Below are 16,267 nucleotides of genomic sequence, written 5' to 3'. Positions count from 1 at the left end.
TCAAATTAATATTTCTTGTGATATAAAATTAACCCTATTATATTATATAATTCTTATTATCATACAAGAATCGAATACTACCTTAAAATTGCCAGTAATATCTGCTATTCCCTAGACTAGAAAATCGTATGTATCATTCGATGAGAAAAGCTAGATATTTATATTTGTCAAAAATATATTTTTGCCTAAAATATTGATAAATAAATGTTCTCATACGAATTACATAAAAAGGAAAAAGAGTACAGCCTTAAAAAGAACGAAACTTTTCCGACAAAAACACTCGATCCAGAGCGGAACTATATATTTGTCCGTGTAATTTCATATCGAAATGATTCTACGCACGACAGACATTCGCCAGGTTGTTTTAGTTTAACGCTTATATCGGTAATGCATAAAGAATAAATAGTTATAAAAAATATCTAAATATCTGACGGTCGGACGAACGAACACCGGTTTCGATTCCCGACCAAGTCGATGTAGAAAAAGTTTATTCTTGTTAGTTTTCTGTGTCTTGGGTCTTGGTGTTTGTGTTACCGTCGTGACTTCTGATTTCTGTAACACAAGTGCTACTTATATTGGGGTCAGAGTAATGTGTGTGATATTGTCCAATATTTATTTATTTATTATTTGTAATTATTTACCTAAAGCTAAGTAGGATGTCGACCCAAATAATGGATAAAAACTTGAGCTAGGATCAACTTGCGGTAGGTACGCGCTGATGTACAAGTAAGCCGACGAGAAAATTTAAATATTTATCCCTGAGGACTCTTTGATCGTTGTAAGTTTTTACATTTTTGGTGTCTGCCCTAACTTTTAAAAGGAATGTCGTAAAACAATTTGTAATTTGACTTACCTTCAAACGATTTTAGTACACGGCGCAAGTTAAGTTTTCTTTTAGAGTAAATGTGCAAATGTATCTCAACTCTGTTGGCAAAGACTATTATGTATAATTTTGTATACTAGTAGTCGTCCGCGATTTCGGTAGCGTTTTAAGGTGTCGGTTGTCATGTGTTAGGCAAAACAAGTAACCTTTGTCTTTCCTTGGCGTTCAAGTTTTGCTCCTCTACCAAATTTCTTCAAATTCGCCGGCGGTTTTTCCGAACCGTTACGACATGGGAACCTTCAAAAAAAAAGAGCGTACTCCTTTCTTGTAACTTTCACATTTTACTAAATTAACGACTTTAGTCAACTATTACTTGTTTATGGGATATTATGTTACTCAGTACTAACTGTAGAGCAGAGATGGCCCAGTGGTTAGAACGCGTGCATCTTAACCGATGATTGCGGGTTCAAACCCAGGCAAGCACCGCTGATTCATGTGCTTAATTTGTCTTTATAATTCATCTCGTGCTCAGCGGTGAAGGAAAACATCGTGAGGAAACCTGCATGTGACAAATTTCATAGAAATTCTGCCACATGTGTATTCCACCAACCTGCATTGGAACAGCGTGGTGGAATATGTTCCAAAACCTTCTCCTTAAAGGGAGAGGAGGCCTTTAGCCCAGCAGTGGGAATTTACAGGCTGTTACTTTTTTACTAACTGTACGCAATACCAAAACCTCAACTACCACTAAATAGAAAATTTATTATATGAAGACCATTACTGCCGATAATTAATTAAGCAGTTTTCTCTCCATTAGTTCCGAATACAACCCATGAGGACTCGATTACAATGATTTGTCTTAAAATATATCCCGCGAACTAAAAATATTCAGCACATTCACAACAAAACACACGAGACGAAAGAATGAATGGGTTACTTTGTCCAAAGGAACAGTTTTTGTAAAAGTCATTAACGACGGACATACTTAACAAGAACACTACGATCTACAGCATTAACATTTTTTGTATTTACTGAGCACAATGTCTTAATAGAATGAAACGGTCGGTTCAAAAGATAACATCACAAAATCAAAACCCGATAACAGTTGGTTACCGATCCATTTTATTCCTCTTATATTCAAAGGGGGGGGGGGGGACTTTCATTTGCTCTGCTGGTTATTGAATGTCATTTTTACTTTACAAATTATTTCTGGAACGGTAAAGATATACATAACTTATATTTTTATTAACTTTCACAGACAACAACAACAACAGCCTGTAAATTTCCCACAGTTGGGCTGAGGCTTCCTCTCCCATTGAGGAGAAGGTTTGGAACATATTCCACCACGCTGTTCCAATGCGGGTTCGAGGAATACACATGTGGCATAATTTTTATGAAATTAGACACATGCAGGTTTCCTCACGATATTTTCCTTCACCGCCGAGCACGAGGTTAATTATAAACACAAATTAAGCACATGAATATTCAGTGATGCTTGCCTGGGTTTGAACCCACAATAATCGGTTAAGATGCACGCGTTCTAACCACTGGGCCATCTCTTTCACAGAAGGAATATAAAATGAAATCGTACGCTTTCTCATTAAAGCTATCTAATGGTATCATAATAAAGTCTTACGCGTCTAGCTGTTTTTGAGCAGGCTTATATTATATTGCTCTCTTTGATTTGGAGACAAACGGCACGTATCGGATAAAACATTCGGAATTTTTCGCCATCGCTAAAAAACGGTTCGACGGCAAAAAGTATTTCAAAATGCCACGAATTCGAATGAAAACATTCTTCTATTTCCCTCTCGGCATTGGCATTGAAAGATTTTAATTCATCTCTCCATCTCGCACAAAGACAAAGGTTTTTGGCGAACGAACTCGCAACTCGTAACTCAACACTCGTCTCCGTTCGGCTATTTGGGTCGACTCTCTGCGATGTGGACCAGTCTTTGGATTGTGCTTTTAGCGTGAGATTGATTATTCATTTTGCATACATTTTGTGTTTGTTTATCTCATTATGAAAGTATTTTAGTTTGCCTATTTACTAGCTCATAAAGTTGAGGATGTAACTAGAGTCAATAGAAAACTATTGTTTTCTGTCGTCCCATCGGATAATGCGTCAGGATTTCTTTGATTGATTGATTTCGAAATGGTGTTAGGGTTGGAACATTGACAATTTAAATATACTTTTTTGTAAAGTTTATTTAAATAAAATAGTGTTGTATTTCTATGATTTGATTAGCATACAGAGGGCACTTGTGTATTGACCTGGAAAAAGGCTTTAGTGGCGAAATCAGTCAAAGAGTAATGTCAAAAAAATAAGTATTATGGTAGAATTTAAGAATGCAATGCGGAAACTGTGAAGTTTAAGGCATAGAACGTGACTACGTATGTAAAAGGTTTTTAGTGAAATTATATAGTACTTGTAAACTTACCTGTCAAAATAAGTTATATCGAACATGTGTTAGATTTATTAGAAAAAAAAAGTTATTCTGATTATATCAAGAGTTATTGTTGGGTACGGAGTGAGGCGCCGCAACTTTTATATTATATTTATTATTCCAAAGGTCATATTGAAAGTGCCCGGGCGAGAGCTTTTTTAGAGCTAATGTAGTTTTGCCTGTTCCTTTTCTATGCTTTTCGTTACTCACCAAAACTACTTTCTTCCTTGAATATTTCAATTTAATCTATAAGGTTCGGAATATGGATCACGGAAAAAACCGGAAGGCAGAATGTGTATATATAAAACTAAAAAAGGGTTGGAAGTCGATTATATGCATGTAAAAAAGCAATGTGGTATATTTTGTTATTGTTTTTATTATTATTTATTTGGACTTTGCATTTGAAGTCAAATATTGTAATTTTATTATAAAAACGAAGGTTTGATTATACGAACTAACTTCAAACTTCGATAGACCGGTATACATCGCCATATCGCGACCGTGCAATGTCTGTAATTCTGTATCACGGCAATGTTCTTTCAGTACATGGCGCGTATCAATCATTTTTTCATATCATGAGCGTCTTTCACGAGGAGCTTCAAATTTGTTCTTACGGAATAGCTCTGCAGAGACGTAATATGGCATTAAGGCTTTGTAATGTCTTAACAAATTAAATATAATCTTTATTAGAGCTGTCTTAATATAAACAATGTCATAAGGCATTGGGTCTTACAAAATGACTATGTCAATAAATAGGTCTTTAATAATGTTTACTGGCTATATAGATTTTTGTTCTTTTTTCGTTCGTGTGTCAAACGAGATTACTTGTATTCTAGAATGGCCTCGAATAAGTTACGATACGATAGTAAAATCCTTTGGCGTCATTACATTTCTTTGCTTTTTCTACATAAATCTATCAATCTTGTCACAAAGCATTGAAATAAAGGTTTGCGAATACAGAGAATCTACTTCTCATTAAACCCTTCTGGAGAATAATTTTAATCGGGAGACTAATGACTGAGGTCCATAGTATTCAATTCGAAAGTTAAAACCTCTGGCGTTGGCCATATGATGATCGGTTGGCAAAACTTTATACATTTATATGTGACAAGCAAACCCCGAACGGACCTCGGATCTCGCATTGGATTTGTTTTATGTAGCGCTAGAGAGTTGTAGCTTTATATTTTGCATACTTATATACAAACTTTTTTATATTGTTAGTTCTTTTTTTTAAGCAGGCAGACATACCACCTGTTAGTGCAGTGATGAGAGGTCACCACCGGCCGTTAACTTCTGCGCTATAACAAATATCTAGAAAAAATAAAAATACAGCATTTTTCATTTTATATTTTCATAATAAAATATTTTTATCGTAAATTTGAGGCACGACTACTGAAGTTTGATCCGAATTCAAATCTTTCGTATTGTAAACAAACAACCTTGAGAGTTGTAAATGAGACGCCTCGGCGCGTAATGATATAGGCTTTTGTTTACCAAATGTCTTTTATTTATTATTCAAATCAACATCGCAGGTCTAAAGCTGGAGAATGATTATGCTATGTAAAATAGTTACGAGTGTCGATAGACAAGGCACAAAAATCTATAGCATCCTTTAGCTGTAAAATTGCGATGGCCACCTATCGCAACCTTTTCTTACGAAGGCTTTAAGGGTGTTCGAAACCATCCAGCTAAATTAAAATTGATGCTCGTAAATGTGATTCAGGGTTTATTAGTTCAGTCACGTTCTAAGCTTAAGGTAAATAAATCACAGGTGCCAATAAAATACCTTTTGAAATCTTGCACTTTTAACGTATAATATTGTTTCAACTTTTCATTTTTAGTCCAAAAACGGGACTATTTATTAATAGAATCCTAATTGTCAATTTTGGCAATGCTAAGAATTTAAATAAACCAAAAATTAAATGAAAACACCTTTCTACGTTTAACGTTTAACACGGAAATAAACCCTGGCTCACTCATTTATCAAACATGTCTGTAACCCAGTAATACATAATATTTAAATAAGAGGGCATTTGGTTTGCAAATTTTATCAAATCACGAAGTAGAAGTCTAGCGCTACGATTTCTAAGTAAGACTTGCACGTATCACGTAGAAGATGCTTCGAGATGAATTTAGACAGCCCACGGCTAAGGGGCTCTTTCATTATACACGCTCCGGGAGAAACTTCCGACGCTAAGTTAAATTTAAAAGTTAGAAACTTGACATCGAGAATTCGGGTTTGTTCGCTTGAGAATCATTAATATTATAATCTCTATTTAGTTGACTCGATTCGTTTGACATAAATAAATACTGGACTGAAGATGTAGGTTTAAACCAATCCTGAGGTTGATCATTATTTCATGATTGTAAAGTACCGTACTAGATAACGTTATTAGACGAGACCAGGGCGCCAAACTAATGAGACTAAAATAGAAGCCTGGCTGCACCTTTGTAGTCGGAAATACGGCTCACACAGCTGTATTTCCGGGCTTAGCGGTGATCTATATCTGCATCCAGAATCAAATGCTGCATCACACGGTCCAATAATTTGTAAGCGTGAAACGGAACTACAAATTGGATGATACGCTTGTCAAGCCTGAGCTACTAAAAAATCGTCAACGGCCAAATTAATGATCACGCGCTTTGTTGATAACATAAAATTTTAGTGTTCGTGATTGGGATGGTACCTTTCCTTTTACTGACTTAATATTTTTATTCTAGCAGATGCTGTAACGCTGACACCTCAAATGTTAACGTTAAAATCAATTAAGTTAAAACTATTTTTACCTTTATGTAAAAACCAATTAAATGTTGTGGTGGTACGAGCATCATCAAAAATAATAAAGGTGCCTTCTTATAAATATACTCGTATGTTCAAACTGCCGATAAAATGGAATATGAACAAAGATTTGACATGCTTTTGAGTTTTCGCATAAAACATACAACGAAACAAAGGTTTTTTTTTTGTATATACCTACTAAAACTAGTTGTTGTTAGGTCAAAAAAGTAGCCTATGTGCTTCCTTGGAATTTGAATTTTGCTTCATACCAAATTTAATGAAATTCGGTTCAATGGTTTGATAGTGAAAGAACGACAGACAGACAGACAGAGTTACTTTCACATTTATAATACTAGTAAAGATAAATTAACTTTACGTCGAGCCGTTCAATTATGGGCTAGTGAAATAGCCCAACCCACAGTTTTAAAACCTTGATCCAGATGCTATATCCACATGCAGCAATAGCGCAGTAACATGAGAGAATAAATAGCTATTTGATTTAAAAATATATTTTTCATACGTATCTGTTTTTCCATTTTATCTGCAATTCCGACGATAAATCGTTGTGGATTCTATGAAAGTGCTCTAAAATGCTGCAGGAAAATAGAGGTTATAAACATTATAAAAATTTATACTTGAGTCGACAAAATTTCTCATCGAGAAGAATGGAATTTATCTGTTTACTGAAGATCTAAATAGCATTGATGATGGAGAAGTCCCGAGATCCCGGGTCAAACCCATATACTAGTCAGTAAATAAAAGTAGGTTTTTCTCATGAGAAATTCTAATTCTTGTCCACAATCTGACTAGCAGTGACCACGTCCTCGCGTCCCTCGGAGAGCATGTTAAGGTTTTGCTTCCGAACTATTTCGAGTTTTATCAGATCTGTCCTTTCATCAAATAATGAAAGCAAGGGATCAAAAGTGTACTCGTGTTTGCACACAAATTTGCACCATAAGTATATGTCCATAAAGAAAACTTTTCATTACATTTCGTAACTCCGGAACTCAAAAGTCATTATATGATACTACGAAAATAAAAAGTGTTTAGATTTTTTAATATATTAGAATAGGACACATTAAAACAGAAATACTAATCCTAGTTTGTGAATCTATTTATTTCTAGAATATCCCGATACCATCTATAATTGTTAGGTCAATCAAGAGTTACGCTTCGGCAGCTAATTGAACACAGTGCTTAATTGGCAATTAAAGGCGTCTAGGGGTTTGGGTTCAAATCTTGTGTCTTTTCGAATTCATTCCTTAATTACACATCACGTTATCCTCAACACTAGGCAATAAGAAAATAAGTAATTAAGAAGGACTCAAGTTATTTCGTAGACCTTTTTTATTTCTCAAATACGAATGAAGTATTCATCACCGTTCATTAATATTTATGTTATTTATTCATGCATGGCTCGAATCTGATCGGATTCAAGCGTCTGATGCAGCTGGTGACCATCTACCGGTTGTCGGGACCGAAGGTTACAAATTTCAGTCCCGACTACCGATAGACACTTAAACTCTGGTCGTTGCAGACTATTTGTGGTACCAAGATGAAGCCACTTGATACAATTATAGCGATAAAATCAAGCACCTAATGGTAAGTCACGTTCAGCTGTTATTTATATCAGTGTAGTACCACCGCTATAATTTTTATACCACAATGAAATCTAAGATAGTATATTTCTTACAGTTATAATTATTCTATTTCATTCAAGTTCAGTACAAGCTTAAGCGGTAAAATGAATACCTTTTCTTAAAGGCGCACAAGCCACCGGTGAAAGGAAACATTAAGATAACAAATGTTTTTATCTGCCAAGACAGCCTGAATGATTCCAAGGTCGTTAGCTTAAGGGATAACGACATAGATTCCTATTTAGTGTTAATAAATGGAACGTATCTTGACTGAAAACCTTTTTACCAAGGCGTTGATGGATCAGCTGCGTGAGTGACTTTGCTCCATTTAAATTTGGACGAACAAATTACTTCAAATTACATGAGTTGCCAAATAAGTTAATAATATCCGTTACAAGGTTTCCTAAATATTTTTTAAATTTCAGGTGATGAGTGTGACGCGTCTGTTATTATGTATTCTATACAAATAATCATTTTTTGGGAATGAATTGTTGCGTCAAAATAATTTAACTAATTGAAAAAGCGAGACAAGTCTTAATTATTAAAATAGTTGATTTTATATAGTAACTGGCACATGCGATTTTTTGTGTTTATAATTTATTTTGTGCTCCTTGGTAAGGGAAAACAGCGAAAAATAGATGAATGTCACCACGTATTGAATCCCGCGATGCAAAATCTTTCTTCAAAAGAAGTATTTCCAGCTGCAAGATTACCAAGATAGTGTAACTATATGATATTATTATGAGCATGTTTATCAAGAACAAATACCTTTTTTCATGGGCACTCTGCAGGTCCTCTGCGAATAATATTCTAGTGCGCTAAACAGCTAACAGATAAGTTAATGAAATGTGTTTACAGTAAAGTTTCAATTGTTATAAGCATCCTCTGTGTATTTAAACAGTCAGTTACGAGGTTGCGTTTCTAAGTAGTTGACTGAAGTTTGTACTTTGAGGGTATTTTAAGACGTTTGAGGTTCCCATCGTTGTATATTAATATTATGCTAATATAAGTTTAATGTTTACGTCATCTCATTAATTTGGCGTAGTATTAAGTATTCATACATCCCTGAGAGGCATAAATTCGACCTAAAATTTAACTTAGGAGGCGGGCGAACATTATATTCTTATAATTACAACGTGATAGTTACGAGATTCCTGGCAGGGTATGACACTGAAATTTATCACTCACACAGAGAAAGATAGACATACTCAGGGGGATCTCCCTTGCAGGAGAAGAGAAGAACGAAGAGAGAGCTTTATGACGCAAAAGAACACGGCATAGGTACGATTCGGTTTCACCCACAAATTTGTACATTAATTTATTTATTGTATTTATTTCAATCAATACCAATAATAAAAGTCAATCCAAATTGCAGAAAATGAATACAATTTATTACTTTAAATAGTTTCAATACGATGAAGTAATTTAAAAACATTACATCGTAGCTCTGACTTACCAGTTAAAGATAATTTTTATATTCCATTCCTATAAATTTATCTGTTTACACGTTGATGGTCTTTAAGCCACAGAACATACCTATTATGATATTCTATCCGAGCCATTACAAACCAACTTTCTTCCTGGATATATAAAGGCATTTTGCCGTACCAAAATAATGAGTACAAATACTCCTTGCCGTAAACTTAATCTAAAGATCCTTTATAATGACATTAAGAAATCTTAATCCACGTAATGCGGAATTCTGCATTGGACTCAGATCGCAAGTGAAAGCTTTGCACGAAAATATTTTGCTCGAAGAGAACTTCGAGCTAATGTGCTCCGAAAATCAGTTTAGGAGGATAGTGGGTTTACTCGACGGAAGGCTTTCGATAGTTTTCGCAGCGACTTTAAATTTTGTTTTCTTCCAGAGTGATAATAATTTGATTAGAACTTTATACGGAAACACTTTTGAAAGTAACGTTATAACTTACCTACATAAGTGTAGTTATTTCGCTGATTCGTTTAAATTATCTAAATAAGGATACGCTTTCCAAATTTTTGTTCAACACATTAGCACCTAATGTCATAAAACTAAAATTTCGATTGAATTTTCTTAGACTAAGACAGACCTTGGCAAAGAATTATTATTCGCAAGTTAAAGTACAATTTTATTATAAACTGTCAAGTATAAAGAGGGAACAGACATTTATGATCTGCATAGTGAATTCAGTTTAAGAAACTTTCAAGTAAGTGAATGCGCCGGGCTCTTACGGAACGACGAATGTATAATCTGTGTATGAGATGTCGTAATAAGAATAATATTATATGTAAAGTAAAGTAACAGCCTGTAAATTTCCCACTGCTGAGATAAGGCCTCCACTTCCATTAAGGAAAGAGTTTTGAACATATTCCACCAAGCTGTTCCAATGCGGGTTGGTGAAATGTACATGTGGCAGAATTTCGATAAAATTTGACACATACAGGTTTCCTCACGATGTTTTCCTTCACCGCCGAGCACGAGATGAATAATAAACACAAATTAAGCACATATATATATATATATATATATATATATATATATATAGCGGTGCCTTCCTGGGATGCCGCAATCATCGGTTAAGATGCACGCGTTCTAACCACTGGGCCATCTCAGCTCTCACGAACACCTATCAGTGCAGAATTTTATTGAAATCAATTATTGCATATTTCTGATTCAACTAGAGCGCTTTTATGATTGCAACTCGACCTTTATCAATATTATCAATTCAACGCCGCAGTCTCAAAGGAGAAGTCTCCTCGCATACTTCATTAATGTTATCGTTGTACGTTTTCACGCGTCTAAGATAAATGGCGCGATATATTTCCAGTAGCCACGACCCCATTGTGTCAAGAGACGAAACTTATAGAATCCGGATAAACAACTTGATTACGGATACGTGCTTTATTGAAACTGTAAGGCGACCCCGGTGCAAAATATCCGGTTACAACGTATTCAATACCTACTATATTAATTAGAAATAATGTCTGCGAACAAAAAGGCGTATCCCTTTACTTGAAACATTGTAGGTGTGCCGTCATCGGATATTCGATTACAGAAGTTGCAACGGCGTAAAAAAAAAAGTTATCGCAGTTCGAAAATGGAATACGTTAACTGGTTTTAACGAGAAAAAAAAATAGCTCGTTTAAAATTTAGAAGCGGTACTTTCGCGCCGCGATCGAACGCGACACCCGGGATTCAAATTACGCGTTCCAATTGTTATTCGTTACGCCGCGGGATAATAGGAGACTCCGGGAAATAGTTATCCGCAGCAAACGATGAATAGTTAGTTAGTACGTGTTGTCTGCGGAATTTTAAGTAATTAACTATATAAGGTATTATTATCTCTTACATAGGCATTTGAATGTCAAAAAAATTGTATTTAGTTACAGTATTCAGAGAAGAACCCCTGATTCGCTATTCAGGTTCTAAGGATATTTTGTGGCTCTTATTAAATTGTCCGGCACCGACTCACTTATCCCTCAAATAACCATAACGTTGTATCTTAAATGCATAAGCTGTTGCCGTGGTCACTATGTTGAATTAATGATGCAAGGAGTAACTCTTTTTACAATACCAGTGTGTATAGACAAAGTATCATTCATCATCAGATTGCACGCTAGCTCATCAGACTTCCAAAAAATAAAGAGACCACTGAATCTAATTTGATGAAATTTGGTACGAAGCAAATTTGAACTCTTGAACTTGGATAAAGGCTACTTTTTGTTTTTTTGCCTGATACATGACAATAACCACACAAACACGCGTGCGAAGCCGCGGGCGAGCACTAGTTACGAATGAAGTCAGTGAGCTAGTTCACTTTAAACAGCGAATATGTCAACAACACAATCACTGAAATTATGTTCAAACAGTAAACTAACCAGGGAGTTGGATCAGTTACGTCTCCTCTGTTGGAACATCTGGCGCCGCCGAGTGAGGATTGGGTGATGTGTGTCTGAACACACGCTAACAGGCATTCATTAAAAGTTACCAATGAACAGCCCGATGTATCTCATTCAATTGTATTAAAATATTGTATCAAACAGTCCCTGCTAACATTGTGTAGCGATTATCTGAATTTTGGGCAAATTTACTCATGATATCGCTACGAGTTTCTATGTACGGCGTAACCTCGAGCTCATTTCCTTTAATTTTGTGATCGTTATCATAATTTATGAGTGAACAAAGCAACTTGAGTAAGAACAGACTTATCATATTTAAGTAAAATAATAAACCACACTCGCTAGCCACTGAAATAGTGAAAAAATACATACGACGAAGATTGCTAGTACTTCACTCTGACCATGGATATATGATATTTAAGAAATACAAAGCCAACATAATCACAGTGATCCACCAAACTGGATTACTGGATTACAGCAGTACAGAGCCAGTATTTTTAACATCAGTTGATAACAAAAAGTCCGACTAATTATATTCATACATATAAAATAAATAATGACGCAGTAATCATTATTATTAATAAATTTATATCAATGTTTTATTACAGCACGCAACGCAATATAGGCTACGAAATAACTACTGATTATTTATTAGGAAGAATATTAAACTGTTTATTTCAAAGGATAGGATGTGTTCATTGGCCTAAGTCTCTGATATTATTACGATACCTCTCCCAGCTGAGTCGGCGAGGTGTATCAGCGCCAGTTTCCTCCGCAGTGCCGCGCACGCCCTGAGTGAGCAGTCTTGCCAGGCGAGATCCCGTGCTGCTCCCGCCTGCACTCGACACCGAGCCACGCGGTGTAGGAACTCTGCAAAAAGACATTTAAATTTGTAACTAAGATTCCATTACTTTCGATTCCAGTTAAACTTACAAAGTATGGGGATGTACTTTAACAGATTATCAATTTAGATTTCTGACGAGCGTTCTGTCGGATAAAAAATATTTTACTTAATTTATTAAATATTATAAACTGTCATAGCTTTGGGTTACTGGAGACTGTGATCTTGATTCTTCAAAATGTTTCAAATTCCAAAGTTAGGAACAAATTTAAAGGTCAAATTCGAGTGAGAAGAGATGAAATGTTTCCGATATTTCACAGGTGCCACTTGTACCGTGTTGCAAGCGCTCTTTTATGTACCTTATATTTGTATTTGTGCATCTTTCAACCGTAACTGAAATATATCTAATTTTTATAATTCTCCCTATTATAATAATATAGCCTTGTGTATAACATGAAGCGTGCAAGATTGTTCGGTTCGTGGTCATCTTCGTTATATCAGTCATATCATATTACGAACTAATACAACAAATCTATGGCTGGATTATTATAAATTGATTTTTACAATATTTTATAGGCCGCGATACCATATATCATATCTTTCTTGACAGTTAACATTCCATTTTTTTAACATGACAAAAAGTTTGACCTCACTGGCCATCCAGAATCAAATCTGTGAACGAAGTGATTACAATCAAAGTGTAGTACGACACAACTTAGATGTCGCATCGGCAAAATTAGTAAAACCGATCACATCCGAATTAAGTGCGCTATCCCAAATTATCAATATTTATTTCTTATGTGAATATGATCTTTACATAAACGTAATAACTTGTACATGAAATGATATACATATTGTGACCTAATATATTCCTCGTCACGTCGATTTACATGCACTTACTTTCTCGGGTTGAACAGACGTGCGAATCTATAGCGACAAATAGCGTCGAATGGCGCGATAGAGAACCATTTCTATTGGTTGTATAAATTTCCAGTATTCGGTTGTATTGAATTTGCCGATGCAACATAAGTTGTGTCGTACTATTATACTTAATTATCTGATGCTGCGACATATAGACATCTTAATTTGAAGTGATACTAAATTACGTGTTATGAAAATGAGTAAATTATAACAATAACAGCGCGTGTAAATTAAGTTGACTTCGCACACAGTCTCACAAAAACACTCCCCAGCGGACAATAGTGCCGGGAACAATGCACTCTTTGCACACTATTAACGTTAACTATAAAATAATGTTATCATAAAACTCATTTTACAAAGGAGTGCTCTTCGACGCGTTACGCGAGTAATGAATAAATTTACACCAAGTGGTTCAGAGTAAATTATAAGCTAAAGTGATGCCATTATTATTCTCTTTGATGCGTTATGTGCGATCATCGTTATTAATACCTTCGTATTATTATATTAATACATGGATAAAAACTATGTACGATATTTACTTAAACGTATCTCTTATACACGATCTTTTTGTAAAATTTCGTATTTGTGTGATGTATTATAATATACATATTAATTCGTATCAATCGTCATAAAATGTCACAAAGCCTGGATTCAGCTGACCAGTGAACATTGAGAAAGGCAGTACTCGTAACTGTCTAGGACCAGTTCACTGTTCAGTATTTAGTAACTTTTTGAGATGATTTGTAAATTCTTTTGCTGAAAATACAATGACTTTTTTCAGTGTTTAATTTTTATGACACCCACGTACTGTCCGCGTAATTTCGTCCAAAATGTATCCGGTTTTAATTATTCCTTCATCTTATTCTTATAAATAGCCCTACATCAATATAAGTTACACAATTAGAAGACACTATCAAATGCCGAAGTTCACTTCACCTTCAAACCTGGAACGAACAAGACAAATAACATTTCTAGTGTTTCATTTGATTCTTCATATGGTGTGTGAAAATCTGAGTTACTGAAACTGATATTTTGCGGAGTGGTGCTCGTCGTTACAATAAAAGAAATAGACTAGAACTAGCTCTTCATTCGTCTTTGAATTTGTTTTCTTTAAAATGGAAGATAATATATTTGGCAAGGCATGGCTTTCCGCTGCTCTGAACTTACTCTTATAATTCGTTTACGGCAATCCAAAACGACTGGAGATACTACAGTTCAAACAAGGAACTAGCGGCTTTACGTATTTTCCGAGGAAAGTTTTAACACTGCACATATAATCCTCAGGCGCATACTGAGCCTTACTTGATTAAGAAATGCCTTTACTATTTTAGCAGATTTTGCTATTAAGTCGCCTCGCGACATTTGCAGTATATACAAAAATAGTGATGTACATATAATAACTTAATATTTTACGAAGGAGTCTATTAGAGCACAAGAGACCAAACATCTGATATCTCCTGATTGGTGATTCATTAACAGTAAGTGGATTGTAATTTTCTCAGAGCTGGTGTCCGCGAGCGAAGTTGAACACTTACTTTAACACGCAGTACAACCATTTACTTGCCAGCCGTTCTAAATTTAATAATCCATCCACCGAAACTCCGCCCACGACGTTTGAAATAGAATTCGTCGCGATGATTTAACATTAATATTTATAATATCATTACGGCGCTCAAAACTCAATTACATTAGCGTTCCAATTTGAGGCTGTCACGACCACGTGGGCTCGCTCAGATCATATTAATGATCCGAACACACTCCCTACGCGATCCCTTATTACAAAACTTGAACGAATACTCGAATGTTCAACTTTCTTCATTAACTTCGAAAAGCCTAGTATCTCTGCTTGCAAATAAATTTCTACATAATATCACTTAAATATGTTTTATACATTCTGATGTAACCACAAATAACACGTATATAGGAGCGGTAGCTTCACTTAATTGTTAAATGACGATTCAAAAGTGCTTGTAAAAGCCCACTTGAATAAAGTTAATTGTGATTTTGAGAAGGAGACTGCGGGAGGAGATTAATGAAGAGTAGTTAATAATTATCTTTAGTTAAATACATTACATTTTTGTAGTTGCTCCAAAAAAAGAAAAGAGTCAAGACCTATCAATAAAATTATACTCATCTTGATTTTAATTTTCGTCTTAAAGTAGTAGAAAACCATTCGAATTATTAAAATCGCAAAAGTATTTCAGTTAGTTTCGTAAATGTCGTCTTACTTAATTTTAATTGGGCAGATGCGAGCTAACTTAATTCGATCGAGAACTCGTGATAAGATATTATATAAGATCATAAACATTTCCTGTAAGCGAAAAATGCCACCACCTACATTTTCTGATTAAACGAAATATTCTCTCATTTCTGTATTCTGTGTTGCCCAATTGATCCTGTATATCTCCGAGTTATCCTAGTCACCTACGAGTAAATGGACTTCGTTAAAAAGTCAATATATTTTATGCACATTATTCTATTATCTTTATTTTTCAGTCATCGTCATCTGCTAATTGTTAAAAGTATGTTATTTAACATTACGAACAATTCCACTTCTAACAGAGACAAAATAAGTTTTCAGTATTTTTTCTCAAATATTATTTGCTGTGCAACTCTTATATGTTTCTTTATTTTTTTGTGTGTTAATGCGTGTGTTTGTGCGCGCGCGTGTGTGTGTGTGTGTGTGTGTGTGTAACAATGTATAAATAATAAAATATATCATCCTACTCATTTCAAAAGTTTGTGCGACATGGTTTTTAGTTTCTTTATTTCGATTTAAATAATTGTACGTCTATTTTGAAAGACAATATTCAATTTATAAATAAATCAGTGTATATAAAACCCTGGGTCACCGTGTGAGCTGCACATATTGAACTTAGCAGCAACAGATTTAGATAACACCCCCTTTATTGGCGCATGTAGCCTGACCTTATTCTTAAT

General features: G+C 34.9%; 1 protein-coding gene across 1 annotated transcript in view; it reads right to left on the bottom strand.

Moving 5' to 3' along the window:
* Window positions 1-16,267, bottom strand: part of LOC124530076 — a 267,561-nt gene that overhangs the window by 83,223 nt on the left and 168,071 nt on the right. The window contains exon 5 of the mRNA XM_047104065.1: window positions 12,295-12,435. Within this exon, the coding sequence (XP_046960021.1) occupies window positions 12,295-12,435 (141 nt within the window). The remainder of the gene's footprint in view (window positions 1-12,294; window positions 12,436-16,267) is intronic.

Source organism: Vanessa cardui, chromosome 5 (genome assembly GCF_905220365.1).
Source record: "Vanessa cardui chromosome 5, ilVanCard2.1, whole genome shotgun sequence".
In the NCBI taxonomy this organism is placed as follows: Eukaryota; Metazoa; Arthropoda; class Insecta; order Lepidoptera; family Nymphalidae; genus Vanessa; species Vanessa cardui.
Note: the sequence above shows the minus strand (reverse complement) of the source record. Positions and strands in the feature narration are given on the sequence as shown.